The sequence below is a fragment of the Musa acuminata genome, chromosome BXJ1-1 (assembly GCF_036884655.1).
Source record: "Musa acuminata AAA Group cultivar baxijiao chromosome BXJ1-1, Cavendish_Baxijiao_AAA, whole genome shotgun sequence".
NCBI lineage: Eukaryota > Viridiplantae > Streptophyta > Magnoliopsida > Zingiberales > Musaceae > Musa > Musa acuminata.
In genome coordinates, this window is record NC_088327.1 from 3,170,239 (window position 1) to 3,187,952 (window position 17,714).

The following is a 17,714-nucleotide window of genomic DNA, read 5'->3' on the forward strand; positions in this document are numbered from 1 at the left end:
CCTCTCATAATAAAAGTATCATGAGTAATTAAGAGGTTTTTCATAGACTTCTTCAACTCAAACTTCAAAAAATGAATTCCATGTGTTAAATTATTGTTCTCGAAGAAGCCACCGACAAAGAGGGAGGAGATGAGGTGGGTGCATGTGATGGTGATGGATTCCAAGCTCCCATAGCCACAAGAGAGAGAGAGAGAGAGAGAGAGAGAGAGAGAGAGAGGGCACATTATGATTACACCACATAAATTAATCGCATCGAGAGGTGGCTAATGGCCCACTTTCCACCAACTTCTTAACGTGTTGATTACGTGACAAACAAGAGTGCCGATAAAGAAGAGGCAATGAGATGTGATGAAGTCTATCATGTTTATTCGAATTGGTCAGAGGGAGAGACTTTTCCGATCAAATCATCCACCTGCATAAAAGTCATATTTAATCCAAAGTTTTCTGCCTCTCAGATCGACCTTGAGGTATGCGAGTGCGCCATATGATTGATAGTGTCTCAAAGTTTATCGGTTGATATTAAATATATGTTTTTATTTATTTTTTATTTCTGTATAATCTTCGTATAAGAATCGAGAGGATAATATATAATTAATCATATAATTATAAGATCAATATTCTGAGTATCAAAATTCATTTATTAGTAAATGAATCTAATACATATAATTAGAGATAATTTTTCCTTGTAAGCTCCCAACTCACCTTGAGATTGACGAGATGGTTGGTGACTGGTGATGCTACTGCTCAACGTGTTTGGTGGGTCGATAGCTGGCACCAGCGTGCATCCAAGTAGCCGTGTCATTGTCTAAGTGAGACACAGATGAAACCTGAACGAAGAGTAAGTACTTTGAGTTGGGACTTCATTCCACAAGCTTCGGATGTGTTGATGTGGTTGAGATGGACAGGTCTCTTCTTCATGTGTTGCAGCTCATCATCACACTCTCAAGTGCTTTCTCTTCTTGTCCTGCACTATTAGCAAGTGATCTTAAGATTTCCTTCACACACTATGCATGAGTAGCAATTTCCTTAAGGTTTCATAGCTGGACATACACAATACATGGTTGCCAAAGCCAGTCAAAGCCTTGTTATGATTAGTACTATGCATTTGGAGAAGAAGATGTGTTGGTAGCATTACACATCTGAACACTGTGATAATTTACATGAACGACAATCCTGAGCATTTCCTCAAGGTAGGAGTGTTTCTGCTGCCTCCCGATCTGCAACCCTGAAAGCCAAAACGTGGTTCCACTTGCGTTCTTCTTGTTCTCCTCCTTCCACTCTCTACCTAGAAATCTCTCTCTTGGGAGAGTATCCCAGCTGCTCCATCTCCCAGTTCAGCTTGGATGCAACTCTCTCATGCCGAGGGAAGTACTCCTTTGTGATGCACGAGAAGAAGCAGATGCAACTCAGATGAAGACCTTCCCACTAACTTGTTAATGCTAATCTGTTGTATCTTTGCTCACGAGAAAGAGGAATTACCTCCAGCATCTTGACCAGTTCCTTCACTGTGGGAGCAGACACGACGATGTGGCGAGCGCTCGGGCTGATGAAACCTTCTTCCACGGCTTGGTCAATGAAAGATAGCAGGGAGTTGTAGTATCCCTCTACGTTCAGCAAGCCAACCTGCAAAGATCACATATCCAGATATGAGACCAGTTTGAGCATGTGGATTCTTGAAGAGACACAGATGACTCAGTTCGTTGACTTTGTCAGATGCAAGACCAGGGAAGAATTCGAGTAATCTTAAGAGTTTCTGAACTCGCTCAGATTTCATTTTCATGTCACTTCTGGTTCAGTGTAGGTATTTATGATCAGGAAATTTGAATCCAAATGGGATCTTTCTCTCTTGATCATGGAAGTACTTCCATGAACCTTATTTTCCTCGGTTAAAACAACAAGTGTATCTTCATCAAAATAATCAAAAGAAAAGCTGTGAAAAGGCGTTACCGGCTTGTCATGGATGCCTAACTGAGCCCATGTTATGACTTCAAGCAGCTCCTCAAGGGTTCCATATCCTCCTGCACCAACATCTCAATCAGCCCCTTGATTACAGTTGAAACACCAGCTCAAATGGCCTAAAAAGACTCTGCTATTTCCATTTGATTTTAGTTACTTTCCCTGATGCTGTGCTAACTGTTGGAATTGGAATTGTTTTGGACTTTTACAAGGCTTTGACTTGCTTGATTAATAGGATAAATAATTTGAGGTAACAGTCCATCTATTTCCAAGACAGTCAAACTTCTAATGAAGAGTGACAGTTTCTTTGTTTGCATATAAACAGTGGTCTGATAAAGTTCATCAGACAAACATAACAAAAACTTTCCTTTTGACCTGAGTGTTTGAGCCTTTTAACCAATCTAAGAAGAGAGTAGTGAGAGGATCAGAAGTTTTCCTTTAAACAACTAGTCATTCTTTTACTATAATGAATATTTTATTCAGTAAAAGCAAATAAAAATTAAAACACAGAAAAGCAAAATTCATCATGCTTTTTCCTGAAGCACAGAGCTCAAAAGGAGTCACAAAATCATCACCATTCACCTGCACACAAGGGAAAGTCAAGCCCAGGTCATTCTGGGGAGGAAGTACTCATTACTTTTCCCTTTCTTGCGTTGCCTTGGTATATTAAAGTGGTAGCAAGTGAAAGATCAGCTGATTCATATACTAACCAGGCAAGGCAATAAAGGCATCAGAGTTCCTTGCCATCTCTGCCTTCCTTTGGTGCATGTCTGCTACTGCCTTCACCTCCCCTACAGTCTCACCACTTATCTGCAGCAGCAAAAGCATCAGTAACTCTGCATCAATGATGACATATGTAAGGACACAGAGAGAGAGAAACTTTCTTGAAACATGGTGGGAGGAAAGACCAGTGGTGATGCACTATGTATAAAAGCCATAGAACTAAATGAGAAAAGAACAAAGCTAACAGCATATGTCACTGCCAAAAGAATTCTATCTTGTTTTCTACATTTAAGACACAGGCAGAAAGCTTTGAACATGATTGATACTTCATTTTCTTTTCCCATCTTAATGCGCTTGTCATGGAAAAATGGCATACCTCAGGAGGCATGAGAATCCTGGGAATAACCCTGCAATTAAAAGAAGAAAGTTACAGACATTTCTCCTCCACAAAGAAAACTAAGAAATCCAGTGAACTCACCCAATGACATGCCTGCCACCATCATGAACCGCCTGAGAAACCAAACCCATCAAACCTACACTTCCTCCACCATACACCAGATCGATGCTCCTTGACACCTGCCACAAACTCGATGATGGTGTTCTCCTCAGGTCACATCGAACTATGACTTCTAACCATGTTACATTTCACTAGTGAATGTTAACGAGTGAGATGGTTGTGCTTGATGGAGTAACAACTCAATCCCACAACCATGGGAGAGCTAGCTACAGCTCAGAGCAATAGAGACTGTAGAGTTGGAAGGAAAAGCCAAAACCCAGTACTCCCATGTGTACTCGCATGAGTCACCATGAAAGTTATACCTTAAGATTCCATGAACAATAACTCTTTGTTTGGTGTACAGGAAAGATGAGAACAACCTCATGCATTGGTCCCTAAGCCAATTTCTTCTACGATTTGAAGGAGAATGCAAGCGTACCAGTTCCTTGCCGAGCTCCACAGCAGCATCTTGGTAGCTTCTCTTCTTCCCCTGGCTGCTGCCACAGAAAACACAGATCCTTCTGAACTTGGATCGTCTCGTTTCCTGCTCCCCCTCCATTCCCAGACTCCTCGACACTCCTCTCCTTCTTCTTTGCCTCTGGTCTCTGCAGGGATCAACTTCTGTCCCCCTTATATTACAAGTGACATTGGTCCAACACACACACACACACACACACACACACACGACCTTTTTAGTGCGCTCTGCAGGCCTATGTATGATAGGGAGAGCACACGTGCTTGCAGCCACGCACTCCAAAACCACACCACGGGCAAGGGGTTATGGGGTTGGCCTTCAAAACAAAGAGACAAGCTGTCCTCTTCCTCTTTACTCACTTCTTCCTCCATGTCCAATGTCTCCGGGTTCTCCTGGACAACAGGTGAATGACTCGGGACAACCACAAAAGTTAGAACATTCATGAAACCCTGTTCAGCTTTTGGGCCTCACACTGCTTCCATGTGAATTGGAAGCTAGCATGAACACCAGCATACAACACTGAGAAATGGTAAAGATGAATCTGTGCACCAGTAGGAAACAAGTCAAAAGGGTCATCAGCCTTTCAACACACTGCACAACCTGTGTCATCTTGCTGCAGGATGAACCCTTCATCCTAAAGTTGCCAAGCAAAACCTCTCTCTCCGCCTCTCTCTCTCTCAGTTCATCATAGCATACATGCAATAATCTGTGTCATAGCAGAAATGTTAAAATCGAGGATTAAGTACATAAGATGAGAGAGAGAGAGAGAGAGGTAATGGGCTCAACTATAATGATACAGAGGAGGAGATTAAAAGTACAAATGTGCTCATTTGACCAGGGCAATGACAAGTTTTGGGTGGTGAACAGCTCAATACATGTACAGTAGACAGCCTCCTCTCATGGACTTTTTGCTGCTTGCAGAGGAAACACAGTATAATTATTATTGTTTTGTGCTCAACACGCCCTCTCCATTCTCCCACACCCCCCAAGCCGTCCTCACCAGACCAAGCATGCGCTCCTCCCGTCCACGCCATCACCTTCCACTGATTGCTTTGCCTCCTCAGACCCACTTGCCTTTCCTACTCTCCTCCCAGTTTATCTTGTACTGTAAAACGAACAAAAACGCAATGCCCCATCTCCTCCGTGAACTCTCTCAGCCTGTATTCTAATCCGATCCCATTCCTCTTAAACTCTGTCTTGAGATCGCTTCCCCTCGTCACTCCTTTTCTCGGTCTGCTGAACAGAAAGCTGAAAGCCTCGAGTGCTACAGAGATTTCTACCTCCATAGACCACGAACAAGATAGGTTTTAACTCATCAGATCACATCAAAATAAGTAGTGATAATAATCTACTACGCTAATATGATTAGTATTGATTGTCAATCATTCAAAAGATAATTATAGGTCGATTAAACCTTTTACCCCAACATGAGATCTAAAGAGAATAATCTTCATTTTTTCCATAATCGACGATAACTAAGAATGAATACTATAAACAGATGAGTCTCTTCATGCACATAAATCTCTTAAACACTGAAGTAGTTTATCTTGCAGTAACAGATCACAAAAGAAGAGCACACATACTGGACGACGAGAAACTGAACTTAAATATGAATCCATATGTACTATGCCGAGTGCAGTGTTTCAACCACAACTTCGAAGGTTGCGATCGAGTACATTAATCATGGAATGCCGTCTTGACTCTTTGTTCATGCATCGAAGGACATGCTTTGTTTCTCTCAAACCTTTGAGTGCTCCTTCATTCCTCTGTTCCATGAATTTTCGTGACATGTTAAATATCTATCAGTTCCACGATCATTTAGATCATGACTTACGCCCATACATCACATCTATTAATTGCCTTTACAAGTATCGATATGCGTTGCCCTTTTATTCACACCCCTTGTATCGTTTCTGTATTGAAGCACTGCATATTCCTAAAGCCATACGACATCCTTGGAACATATAGAAAGGAAGTCAGTGAACGACCAAAGAGGCATGCCAACTATTGCCATCTCTCTATCGAAACATAACTTAAGACCATAAAACGATAATTGACTGAGACTTTTTTTGATGATTGAAGTCAACATATTTTGTCCGCTCGGGAGAGTCGCATGACAAAGATCAACATATTTACTCCGGTACTTAAACGCATTAACTTTATGCATGACACACTAGCCTTTCTCGCAAGATCATTTCGAGGTATGTATGCTTATTTTAGTTAGTAGATAAGATATTTTTTATGAGTAATGTTTGTACAATATATATGGGGTATTTTACCTTAAAAAAATTTTAGTATTAAACTTTTATCTAATGGTGCTTCCGTAATTAATTTTTATCTAAAGGCGCTTGACATTGAGGAGGAGAGGCAATGATAATAACAAAGAGGGCTGAGGGATATTTTAATGAAAAAGGAATGCCCATGGTAAAAAGTCAATTATGGGATACCATTAGGTTGAACTCAATACTAAATATTTTTTAAATGTAAAATACCCATATATATGATTTTTTTAATTTTTAAAATTTTTTAATTAATGTCTCCTTTTTAATTAGAGAGTTCCTTATTTCCTAAAAGATGAAATTATCTTTGTCCTTCCCCTATCGTCTCCACCTTGCACTCTTGTCCATTGTTATCGTCTATTGCTTTACTTCTTCTCTCTTTTTTCCTCTAGCAGTGAGACGATACTCTTCTCCACAGTGGAGCCCTAGATATGAAAAGGTTAGATATCTTATCGACAAACCTCGGAGCAGGAGAAAGATCGAAATATACATAATAAGATTTTGAGGGTAGAGGGATGACCAAAACCCATATTGGGAGTGGAGAACGAAGATGGGAGCGAGGGTGTGTGGGCGTGGTATAGTAGTGGACGACGATAAGAATAAAGGCGTACGAATAAGACGGGACAAATGTGACGACTAACGAAGACAACGAAAGAAGAGACGAGGATAAAGGCAAGGCAACTAGCGAAGATAGTGATCGACAAAACGAAGGCAATAGATAATTTTATCCTTTAGAAAATTTATGAAAAAAATAAATCAGGAAAAAAAGTGAAAAATAAATTTTTTTAAAAAGGAATTTGCGAAGAATAACCGGCGAAGACGAGTTATCATCTTGATAACATTTTCGTAACACTTTCATGGTGGGACAGACGAGCGTCAACCAATGAGGGGCGAGTCTACTGTGTTTGACTTATCCAGGCCCAGACGCAGGGCCGCAAACCCGAGTCCAGCGAAGCAGCGATCGCTTGAGGAAACCCTGGCAAAACCCCGACTCAGTACATAGCAGCCCATTGCTGGTCCGTCCCACAACATAACACGAGGTGATGGCCTACCTCCCTTCCTCTTCCGCCCTCACCTCCTCCGCCGCCCACCGCGCCTCCAAAACCCTAACCCTCGCTTCCCTCTCCCCCGGTTCCATCCTCCATCATGCCTTCTCTTCCTCATCCTACTCCGACCTCACTCCAGCCGCCGCCGCGGCCGGCGATCCTGGCCCCTCCGATCAGGATTCCAGCTCCGCCTCTCCTCCTCCTTGCCGGGAGAACTCCACGAAGAAGGAAGAGCAGCTGCACGAGACCATCTGCTACATGATGGCACGGCGGCCCTGGACCACCCGGCTCCAGAACTCCATCCGCTCCCTCGCTCCCTTCGACCAGTCCCTCGTCCTCGCCGTTCTCCGCGGCGCCCGCCATCCCGACCACGCCCTCCACTTCTTCCGCTGGGTCGAGAAGACTGGCTTCCGCCATGATCCCGATACCTATCGGGAGATCATCTTGCTCCTTGCCCGCGCCTCCATGCTCAACCACGCCCGTTGCATCCTGCTCGACGATATGCCTGACCGCCTCGTCCCCCCTTCCGAGGACATGTTCGCCACCCTCATCGAGGGCTACGGCTGCGCCCGCATTCCCCAGGAAGCCGTCAAGATCTTCCGCCGCCTCCCAGAGCTCGGCGTCACCCGCACCGTCCGCTCCTACGATGCCGTCTTCAAGGCCATCCTTCGATCCGGCCGCGTCGCCATGGCCAGGCGCCTTTTCAACGCCATGATCGCAGAGGGCGTCCTCCCTGGCCTCTCCACCTACAACACTCTCCTTTGGGGCTTCTGCCTCTCTATCAAGATGGAGACCGCCCAGCGCTTCTTCGCTGACATGAAGGAGCGGGGAATCGCTCCGGATCTCGTCACCTATAACACCATACTTAACGGTTGGGCGCGAGCGAAGAAGATGGACGATGCCGAGAAGGTCTTCGCTGAAATGACTGCGGCTGGTTTCGCTCCCAATTCCATCTCCTACAACATCATGATCAAAGGCTACGTTTGCTCTGGCAGGGTGGACGACGGGCTGCGGATGTTTTCGGAGATGGGCGAGAAAGGCCTGAGCTTTAGTGAGAAGACATTTGCAGCTCTCATGCCGGGCCTCTGTGATGACGTTGGGCGAGCTGCAGAAGCTCAGAAGGCACTAAATGAAATGGCCAAGCTACGGCTGACTCCAAACGATAAGTCCATATTCCTGAGGCTGGTCACTTCACTTTGCGAGTCGGGTGACTTGGAAGGGGCACTGGAGGTGCACCGGAAGACATCCCAGTTCAATCACGTTGTAGTGGACCCAATGCAGTATGGTGTTCTGTTGGAGAGCTTATGCAAGGGAGAAAAGCATGAGAGTGCTATAGCATTGCTCGATGAGCTTCTTGAGAAGGGGACGATGCAGAGTCCTCAATACCCCACCCTGGAGCCATCTGCATACAATCCAATGATCGAGTACTTGTGTGATCATGGCGACACAAAGAAGGCGGAGGCTTTCTTCAGGCAATTGATGAAGAAAGGGGTCGATGACAAGGTTGCCTTCAACAGCTTAATCCGTGGGCACGCAAAGGAGGGGATGCCAGAGGCTGCTTCAGAGATACTCACTATCATGACTCACCATGGGGTCCCGACTGATGCTGATTCTTATGTCTTGCTCGTTGAGAGTTTCTTGAAGAAAAGTGAGCCGGCGGATGCAAGGACAGCACTGGGCAGCATGATGGAGCAGGGGCACTTGCCGAGTGCATCTTTGTTCCGCTCAGTGATGGTGGCACTGTTTGATGATGGCCGGGTTCAAACAGCTAGTCGTGTGATGAAGAGCATGATAGAGAAGGGGGTGAAAGAGAACATGGACATGGTCCATAAGATCCTGGAAGCACTTTTCATGAGGGGTCATGTTGAGGAAGCCCTTGGGCGAATCAATCTGATGATCATGAACGACTGCACTCCTGATATCGACCACCTTCTGATTACTTTATGTGACAGCGACAAGGCAACTGAAGCCCAAAAGCTGGTGGAATTTGCTTTGGAGAGGGATTGTGATGTCAGCTTCTCAAGCTATGACCGGGTGTTGGATGTGCTTTATACCGCAGGGAAGACAATGCCAGCCTACTCCATACTGTGTAAGATTAAGGCCAAGGGAGGAGTTGTGGATAAAAAAGGCTGTGATGATATAATCAAAAGCCTCATTGCAGAAGGGAAAACGAAGCAAGCTGATATTCTGTCGAGGATTCTGGCAGGGAAGGCACCCAGTGGAAAGAGTGGTGAAAGAGTTGCAATGGATGCTTTCTGAAGTACATGGTATCAGATTGGTCACATCTTCTGTAATTTGGGCACTTGTTTTTTACATATTCGGATCCATAAGTGGACTCGCAGACAAAACCGGTATCCGTGCAGGTTATTTACTAGTTTCAAATAAAGATCAAAGTATGGGTAGTCTTTTCCCTCGATGCTTTTTTTCCCCATGTTTATTGGGTGAGATTTTTCCTTTGTGATGATATCATTGTTCACCTACTGTTCTGATTTATTCAAACAAGTCTTGTAGTCAGAATTTGCAAACAAGCTTCTCATGTTGCTTTTTGACTTATTCAATTAGCGATGTTAGTATCGCCTATTTTCTGTCTTAACAAATTCTGATTATCAGATTATATTTATTTTAATGACTAATATGGAGTTTCTGTTCTGCTTCTTTGAAGCATAATATTTGGAGATGCTCAACTGAGAGTTTACACTGAATTCTTTGCCTGAATGTGTATTCAAGGAAGATTTAACAGTCTGCGAACAACTTCACAATTTATTTATGGGTGAAAAACAACGATAATTTGGCTCAGGATTTAGTTGACTTTGAATCTATCCATGGCCTTTTCATTTAAATATTCGTAGAAACCTAATTAATTCCTGAACAAGCTACTAATTGGTAGGTTTATCGCACGGAGGTGTATGTCTCATTATCTGCTGTGAAGGGGTTATAGCTCTATTGTCATTTTGATGATCTTAGTGTTTATGTTTGTATGATGAAGGAAAACTATGTTTCACAGCCTAATTGTTTGTGGAGCTAATACTTTATCAACATATCTTTTTGCCCTTAAATCATTTGTCAACATATATTGTAGTTTACTAATTGCATATGTGATTCAAAATTTCAAAAATCTAGCACAGACACTGAGTTTACTGATACAGCTAGACAAAGCCTGGAAAGATGCACAATGATAGCACTCCTTATGGATGCCATGCTCTAGTGATGTTTTCTAAGCTGTGGAAACTGGTACCTGAAGTTATATGGATGAATTCTTGGTTGGTCGAGCCATCGCCCTGTGAGTTATAGCAGAACCTTTTTGTTTTACAAGTTCTGTATCTTCTTCTTATGTTGTTGTTGGGTGGCTTTCAAGATAACAGGTGGATCTGATCATATCAAGAGAGTCTTGTAATTATGGGATACACAAGCCATGCGCAGTATGAACTAAATTTTGCTATGTGATGTAGACAACGGTATGGGTTTATATGCTTCAAGGCATTCTCCTACCAAGATGCAGAAGATTTATGAGATGCGATGAATGTATCGTTATACAGTTGGCATTTAGTCTATGATAGGTAGCATTCATGTTTCTGTTCTTGATGAATGTGTGTGGCATTGTGGTAGATTTGCAAGAATGTCGAGGTATACTAGCTTTGCGAATTGGAATTGAACTCTTCTTTGGTTTCCAGCATTGGAGTAACTGTGCCTCTTCTTCTAACGAAGATTTAATGTTGACGTCATTACATAGATCGAGACAATGGTAATACATCAAAGGCCAAGCAAAGATGGAGTAAGTTACTAACACAAATCATTTAATTGCATTCACTTTTGGGGCAAGCAATGATTATTTAAGATTATAGGTTGAAACAAAAGTATGAAATTTGGTAAGAATGTAAGGTTAAATGAGTTACACAATCGATACTAAAAACGAAAAATCAATCTATATGTAAATTTGTTTATAGTCTAATTTGTTAGGGCTTCTAAAGTAAATCTAACCTAATATTTCTAACGATCTCCAAAGATGATTTCCCATGACCAAGAAAATAATATTATTATGATTTGAATTAGGGACTTTATCTAACGAAATCACATTTTAATACTCTCTTTTTAGTGGTTTTTCTTGAGGATTTATTTATTTATTTAATATGAAGGACGGGTTCTTTTAAGTATGTTAGAGTGGGGACAAACCGGTCATTAACCCTAACGAGACCAAAGCACGAACCGAAAAGTTAGGCGCAGCGTCTGCCTTCACACTCCGCACGGCCGACTCCGGTCCGTCTCCTCCTGATTCAAGAGGGATTGTCTCGACGACGGCCGGATCACAGAGGGGAGGCAGAATGAATTGGATCAGCCGAAAGATCCATCTCTACAACGTCACCATGGGGCTCTACATGCTCGATTGGTGGGAGCGATACCTGTTTAGTATCCTTTCCGTCATTTTTGTTTCGATTCGATTTGCTTGTGCATTTGAATTATTAAGAGACAAGAAAAAAAAAAGCTTCTTTGGGTGGTTTGGACCGCCTTAAACGGGAGCAGATATATTGATTCTTGTACTGCTCTGGTTTATCTGCCACAATGGCTCCAGATCCGCCGCTGAGTTCTACAACGGGTAATTTTGTCCCTTCTATCTTTAATTGATGAATTATATGTATAATAGTTCGATTCGAGAAGATGGAATAGAAAAATGTTAATTGATGTGAGAAGCTTACGATCGTCTGATTTTTTGGTTCTATCAGAACGACTTTTTTGTCCACAACATGAAGGTCGGTTGAATTCCTTGTTTGTGCTGCATTAGGAGGGAAATCACTACAGTCACTACTGATGTCCTACTGTTGTTCTTATGCACCTTTGGATGTGGAAATTACTTAATCCATGGTGGTAGGGAGAGAGAAAAAAAAACAGTTATTCAATTTATGCTTTGGTAATGATTGTTTGAAATAAAGTCAGCTACTTGGAGACGAGTAATTATTGGAAAAACTAGGCTTTAGTAAAGTAGTCATATATAGCTAGCTTAAGCCATTGCATTGCCAATGTTGAAGAATTTTGGATCAACATATTCCAGTGATATTGGCACCCTGTATAGCCTAGAATGTGCCTGGCTTTTGGAGGTTAAATTAGTTGGACAATAAGTCATTTGATGTTAAAATTTGGGATGTCTATGTACAAAATCAGCTAGGATTTCCAGGGATTCTGACTTATATAGCAGAATGTCTAGTTTCAAAAGAAAATTATAAAAAATAAATCGTAGGGTTTTCCTAGTTCCTTTGTGGCATTCAAGTACATATAACTAGTCACACATCAAGTGATACAGATTGTAAGCATCAAGCGAATCTTGAAAACTTTTTTATCCAGTGTGTTTGTATGTTATTGTGTTAATAGTTTGCATGCCCTTGCTTTCTCAGTGAATGATTGTGTAGATAAATTTTGATAAATTTTGCTAAAGTTAAATACACTTCTATACAAAATTCGACATGACTTTCAACAGCAAATAAGTACCTAATGTATTGCAATTAATGTGCATTAGTTTGAAAACTACAAAAAACTTAAAACTTGAAACATGATTCAATATTCAATGAGTTTCATTTTGACTTGGCTTGCTGATTATGTCGTATTGTGCCCATGATACTGGAATAAGATTCTCCAACTGACTTAAAAGGGTTTGGTACTTTAGTAAACATAACAAGATGCAAATATCCTGAAACTACTTATCAAATTGACTTTAAAAAAGATCATAATGTTCGAATTTAGAAATGAGTGTGGTCTAGAATTTCCAGAAGAAGGCTTATCAAGCTATTGGATCTGTCTGACTTCATTGTAAAGCAAGGGAATTCACATTATTATCATCCATCATCACTACCGTCATCCATTGTCATCATGCATGCTTATTTACATTGAAGCATCATTCAAACTAAAAATGTTCTATAAATAGGTTGTGCAACAGACAACAAAATTACGGCAATTCTTCCACAATTGGTTATAATAATATCAATCCTTATTATCCAAGAATGCTTGATCCATGAGATTCTCAACTTCAACATGAAATCCAGTTGGAGCCTGAGTTGTTTGTAACTTTTCGCATGCTTGCTATTGTGAGCAAGCTTGATTTAGGCAGACATCAAGGGAAATAAATAAGCTTTCTGTTGGCCGCTCAGTTCATATAGATGTCTTAGTAAGAAGCTGATACATTGCTGATGCAGTTAAAGTGCATCAACTATTTTTTTTCTAAGTTTGATGTGTCCTAAAATATAGAACAGTGAAGCTTGAGTAATCCTCAAGTGTATTTGCCTTTAAGTTTAGTTTGATTGATCTTTTGCTTTAGTTTTAATTAGGCTATTGTAAAGGAAATGGCTGATGATGTTAAAAACTTTTTATGGGACTGCCTTTGATATCTTTGTTCAACTACTTCTGATAATTCTTCAACTTTTAAAGGTGGCAGAGAAATTTTGTCTACATGCCCCATGATAAAGTTTTCCTAATAGTCTAATGGTACTGAAGGTTAACTGCATTATGTAGAGTTGCCATTTCAGAATATAGTGACTCTGGAAGTTGCAGCATTTATCCTAGAAAAAGATATTAGTAATTGTTCCATAAGGGTCGTCATGTGCAGGATATGTTATTTGTCTCACAGGTTCTACCAAGGTATGAAAAATTGTTGGTATCGCTATGAATTGGGCGGTGAATACTGATTTGACAGAGAATTGGGTTGTAAACCAATCCATTTTTGATGGTTTGTGTTCAAGTCGTTATTTATATAAAACCATTAACACCTCCCTTTCTCTCTCTCTAGCTTGCCTGCCTGGTGCCTTTCCTCTTCATCTTTCTTTTCTTTCTCTACTCCTCTTGCTCCTAGTGCTCCTCTATATGTAGTTGATGTCTTGATGATCAAAGACATTGCCAAGGGAAGCAAGAGTACTAATAAAAGATTTAAATAGTCCTCAAACAAGGGAAATAATAAGGCATATATATTACATGTTTTGTGAAATCTTTTCAAATTTACATAACATTAGAGCAGAGAAATAAGGTTCATGCATTTCTCATATGACTAGAAACCAACTATGTGATTACCATGAGAGCACTCCAACGGAGTTTTGCAAGTATGACACTTGTGACAATTGAAACATGCCTCATGTTCACCAGTGTTGACAGGCATGTACATGTGCTTCATTGTTTTCAACATGTGGTCATGCTAGCATGTAAAATAGCCCACCAGGCACCTGCTCTGATGATGTAAGCTATTTCACAAGCAAAACAATTATGAACTTATGCTTTATGAGTTAAGAATATTTTCAGCTTAAGTAAGAGTTTTATGATCATTCTTGGCAACAAAAATCAAGTAGTATGGGGAACTCAAAGATGAAAATGATTATATGCAAGTGGTAATTCCAGATTTTGAGAATACTTACATGTCTTTTAACTCACTGGTTTATATTTAATGAACAAGTTAAAAAATTTCTTATTGACATGATTATTATCTGATCCCCTGCCATTACTACATGGATTTGGTAAGGTAGAGGCTAATATTTTGGTCTTGGAGGATTCCTAAACTTGCCTTAGGCAATCTTTTTCCCAAAGTTTCCAGTCACTAAATTATAAACAAGCTCTTAAGATAAAAGAAAGAAAAGGGGCTTCTGCAATACTAAAAGCAATTAGGCATTGGTCAGAAAATGGTGACAAGTTCAAGAGAATATTACTTTTTAAGTCTAAACCATTGTTGATAATTTTTTAAATTATATTAAGCTCGATAGTATTATGTGTGAGAATGAATCATATTCTAATTATTATTAGGCATAATAGAACGAAAGATTGTCAACATTCGCTGTAAGATCCTCAATCTGGGAGTACATATAAAAGAATTGAGCAAACTTTATTTTTGAAAATGTTGAACTATCTCGCCTATATGTGGTAGCTTTCTGCAAAATGAGAAGCAAAGAATTAAATTATTAAAAGGGAGTAGACTGGTGCAAGAAAATGCTATTGATAGCCCTTTTGAGGAAGAGAAATGGTTTCTTCGTCAAAGTTTAACATGCAACCTAAGTGCAAGAACTCAGGAGCAATACGAAAAAAACATGACTTTGTATTTTCTTGGTATGAACTGTTTATAACAGCATAAACTTAATAGTTTAGACTGAGTTGAGCTCACAGTATCTTTTGGAGAAGAAAACTATATATCCGGATTCAAATTTGAATTTTTATTTCTTGATAAATCTGGCACTTAATAGATTTGCTTATTTAGTGAGATGCTCTTGATGGCTGACCATGCTTCTTTTAGTAGCTAAAATAATATTGTTGGGAAAATTTTCAAAATTCGTATGTTGTTATCGTACTTAATTAAATGTTTGACTTGAGGGGAGCTTCATATTTTATGTTGTACTTACTCCATTTGTAATTCTTTTTATATGTTTATTTAATTTCCATATATGTCTAAGATTTTTAATATGCTGTACATTTTATGGGTCCTAGGTGTACTGCATCTGGCATGTGGATACTATCACTGTTTATTTAAATGCTTCTGTCGATATAATAAAATGAGAGAACACTTAAATTACTTTGAACTTCAATTTGAGTCATTCGTATGTTCTACTCAGCACGAAAAAGTGAATCTTAGATAACACTATCACAAGAGCAAGGTAATGTCATTGGTTTTGTTAGAAACAATTTGAAAGGGACTTGATATTGAATTTATGGCATCATAAAACTTATACTTCGATTTGATTTCTAATATTATTTCGTGATCAGTCCATTGGAATTTTTGGCTGAATTTGTTTGGTCAAAGCTATTCATGTGTTAGTGATTGGGCTAGATTTGTTAGAATGTTCTCCTGGCTTGTAACTTGTCTCCCCTTCGGCTTTCTTTTACCACTATGTTGGATTTAAGGTTAGTGTCTTTTTTTTCTTTTCTTGAAATAATTTCTTGACATTTTTGCTACTCAAAATATTATTTAAGTCTTTTTTACTTGATTTATTGCATTAAAGAAACCATAAACATTTTGTTGGCACTTACTACAATTTGTGTCTTAGAATCAACCCATCATGAATGCCTAACCTGTCTCCGTTGCACAAGTATTCTTGCTCGTTCATCCTTGCAAGATTCAGCCATTTTATTATGTCTTTTGTTGGTGTAGCAGGCTATTTGATGCATTGCGCTTCCATTTCTTTTGTTGTTTTATTCTAATGTTTCTCTTATAATGGTAGGAACTTTAATTCATTATTACTATCTTCCAGCTACCTCAAGTCCAAGGTATTGTCTGGCCAAATGTTGGAAGTCAGAGGGAATATAACTTCTTAAAGGATGTGGAAACTAGTGAAGGGGGCGATGTACTGTAGGCTGCTATGACTTTTTGTGATAGTTATCATTTGCATGTCATTTGATTCCTAAACATCTGTCACTGCTGAAGGGAAAGATGTTTGTTGCCATTGTAATTATATGTTACAGCAGATAGATGATTCATATCACAGGTCTTTGTCTATTAATGTTCTCATGAAAATAATTGCACTGGTTTTTAGGTGTTTAACTACTGGTTGGAGAGACTAATGACGTTCTCATCTGATTGATCCAAATCTTTTGATTCTTGTCGAAGTAAATGTTTTTGCACCTGCTTCTGGTTCAAACCAAAGTGCATATCATTAGATGAAGCCCGTGTTTCAATGGTGTGAATTATCTTCCCACGTCATGTATATTAAATTTTAAGTAATTTAATAACAGGAGTCCAGTGTTTTATCCCAAATCTATCTTATGTGATATATTAATCTTTTTCTTATTTTAAAAGATTTTAATAAAAATATAGATAATTATTAAACATTTAAAAATTTAGTTTTAAAATATGAAATTATTCTGGGCCTCCATCGGTGGGTCATCACCTCCATCTCGTTGATTCTACCCTCATTTGTCACTTTGTGACAATTTCATCATCCTTATTTATTGTTAATGTCCTTATTTATCGTTGGACCCTCATCTATCACCCTCACTTATTACTGGAGAGGTGTCGCTAAGGTCCTACTGTGAAGGCCCGTACTCGCATTGTTGCTATTGTTTCCTTCCATCTTCGCTTTAAAGGCCTTCCATTATGTCATCTTTGAGGAGCTTCTCTTTTACCACGAGGAGCCTCGATATGAGATATCCAAGAGCCTCTTCCGCGCTAGGATGACTGAGGGGACACCGGTTCAGAATCATGTCCTAAAGATGATTGAGTGGATAGAGAAACTCACAAGTCTAGAAATGGTCATAGAGGATAACTTGTGTGTGGACATTGTGTTTCAGTCCCTACCAGATTCCTTTTCACATTTCATAATGAATTTTAATATGAACAAGCTTGAGGTGACTCTCCCAGAGCTCCTCAATATGTTGAGGGAGACAGAGATTACTATTAAGAAAGAGAAGCCAGTTCTCTACACTGGTGAGACCAGAAAAAAAAGGAAAGCAGAAAGGTCCCTTAATAATAGGAAAGGCAAGCAAAGGCTCTAGCCTATAAGGCTCTGAATCCCTCATATTTATAGAGGTCCCTTATCAAACCCTAATGGGTCCTCCCCTAGTGGGTATTGGATCTGCATCCAATAAGACAAGGGCTCCATCGGATATCTCATATCCGAACCTCTACTCATCGCAATGCCTACCATATGTGTGTGACCCTCTAGGCCCAATATCGAGCTGGCCGTGAGTCATACCTGTCAACGTGATTAGCTTACAGGGCACCTATGACTAACGACGAATTAGTCTCATTATCATGATTTCGTTATGATCCAATTCCCATTATACAAATC

General features: G+C 40.1%; 2 protein-coding genes across 2 annotated transcripts; one reads left to right on the forward strand and one right to left on the reverse strand.

Annotated features, from left to right (window-relative positions):
* Positions 1-1,013: 1,013 nt before the first annotated feature.
* Positions 1,014-3,820, reverse strand: LOC135609054 (cytokinin riboside 5'-monophosphate phosphoribohydrolase LOG1-like). Its single transcript, XM_065102167.1, has 7 exons — positions 3,615-3,820; positions 3,158-3,255; positions 3,056-3,086; positions 2,667-2,766; positions 1,948-2,018; positions 1,480-1,623; positions 1,014-1,374 (listed from the first exon to the last, which is right to left on the reverse strand). Exons 1-7 carry the CDS (start codon positions 3,732-3,734, stop codon positions 1,282-1,284), a joined length of 657 nt encoding a protein of 218 aa, XP_064958239.1. The 5' UTR covers positions 3,735-3,820; the 3' UTR covers positions 1,014-1,281.
* A 3,115-nt stretch (positions 3,821-6,935) lies between these two features.
* On the forward strand, positions 6,936-9,389 carry LOC135608979 (large ribosomal subunit protein mL102 (rPPR5)-like). Its single transcript, XM_065102094.1, has one exon. The coding sequence runs from the start codon at positions 6,973-6,975 to the stop codon at positions 9,232-9,234; it is 2,262 nt and encodes a 753-aa protein (XP_064958166.1). The 5' UTR covers positions 6,936-6,972; the 3' UTR covers positions 9,235-9,389.
* Positions 9,390-17,714: the final 8,325 nt, after the last annotated feature.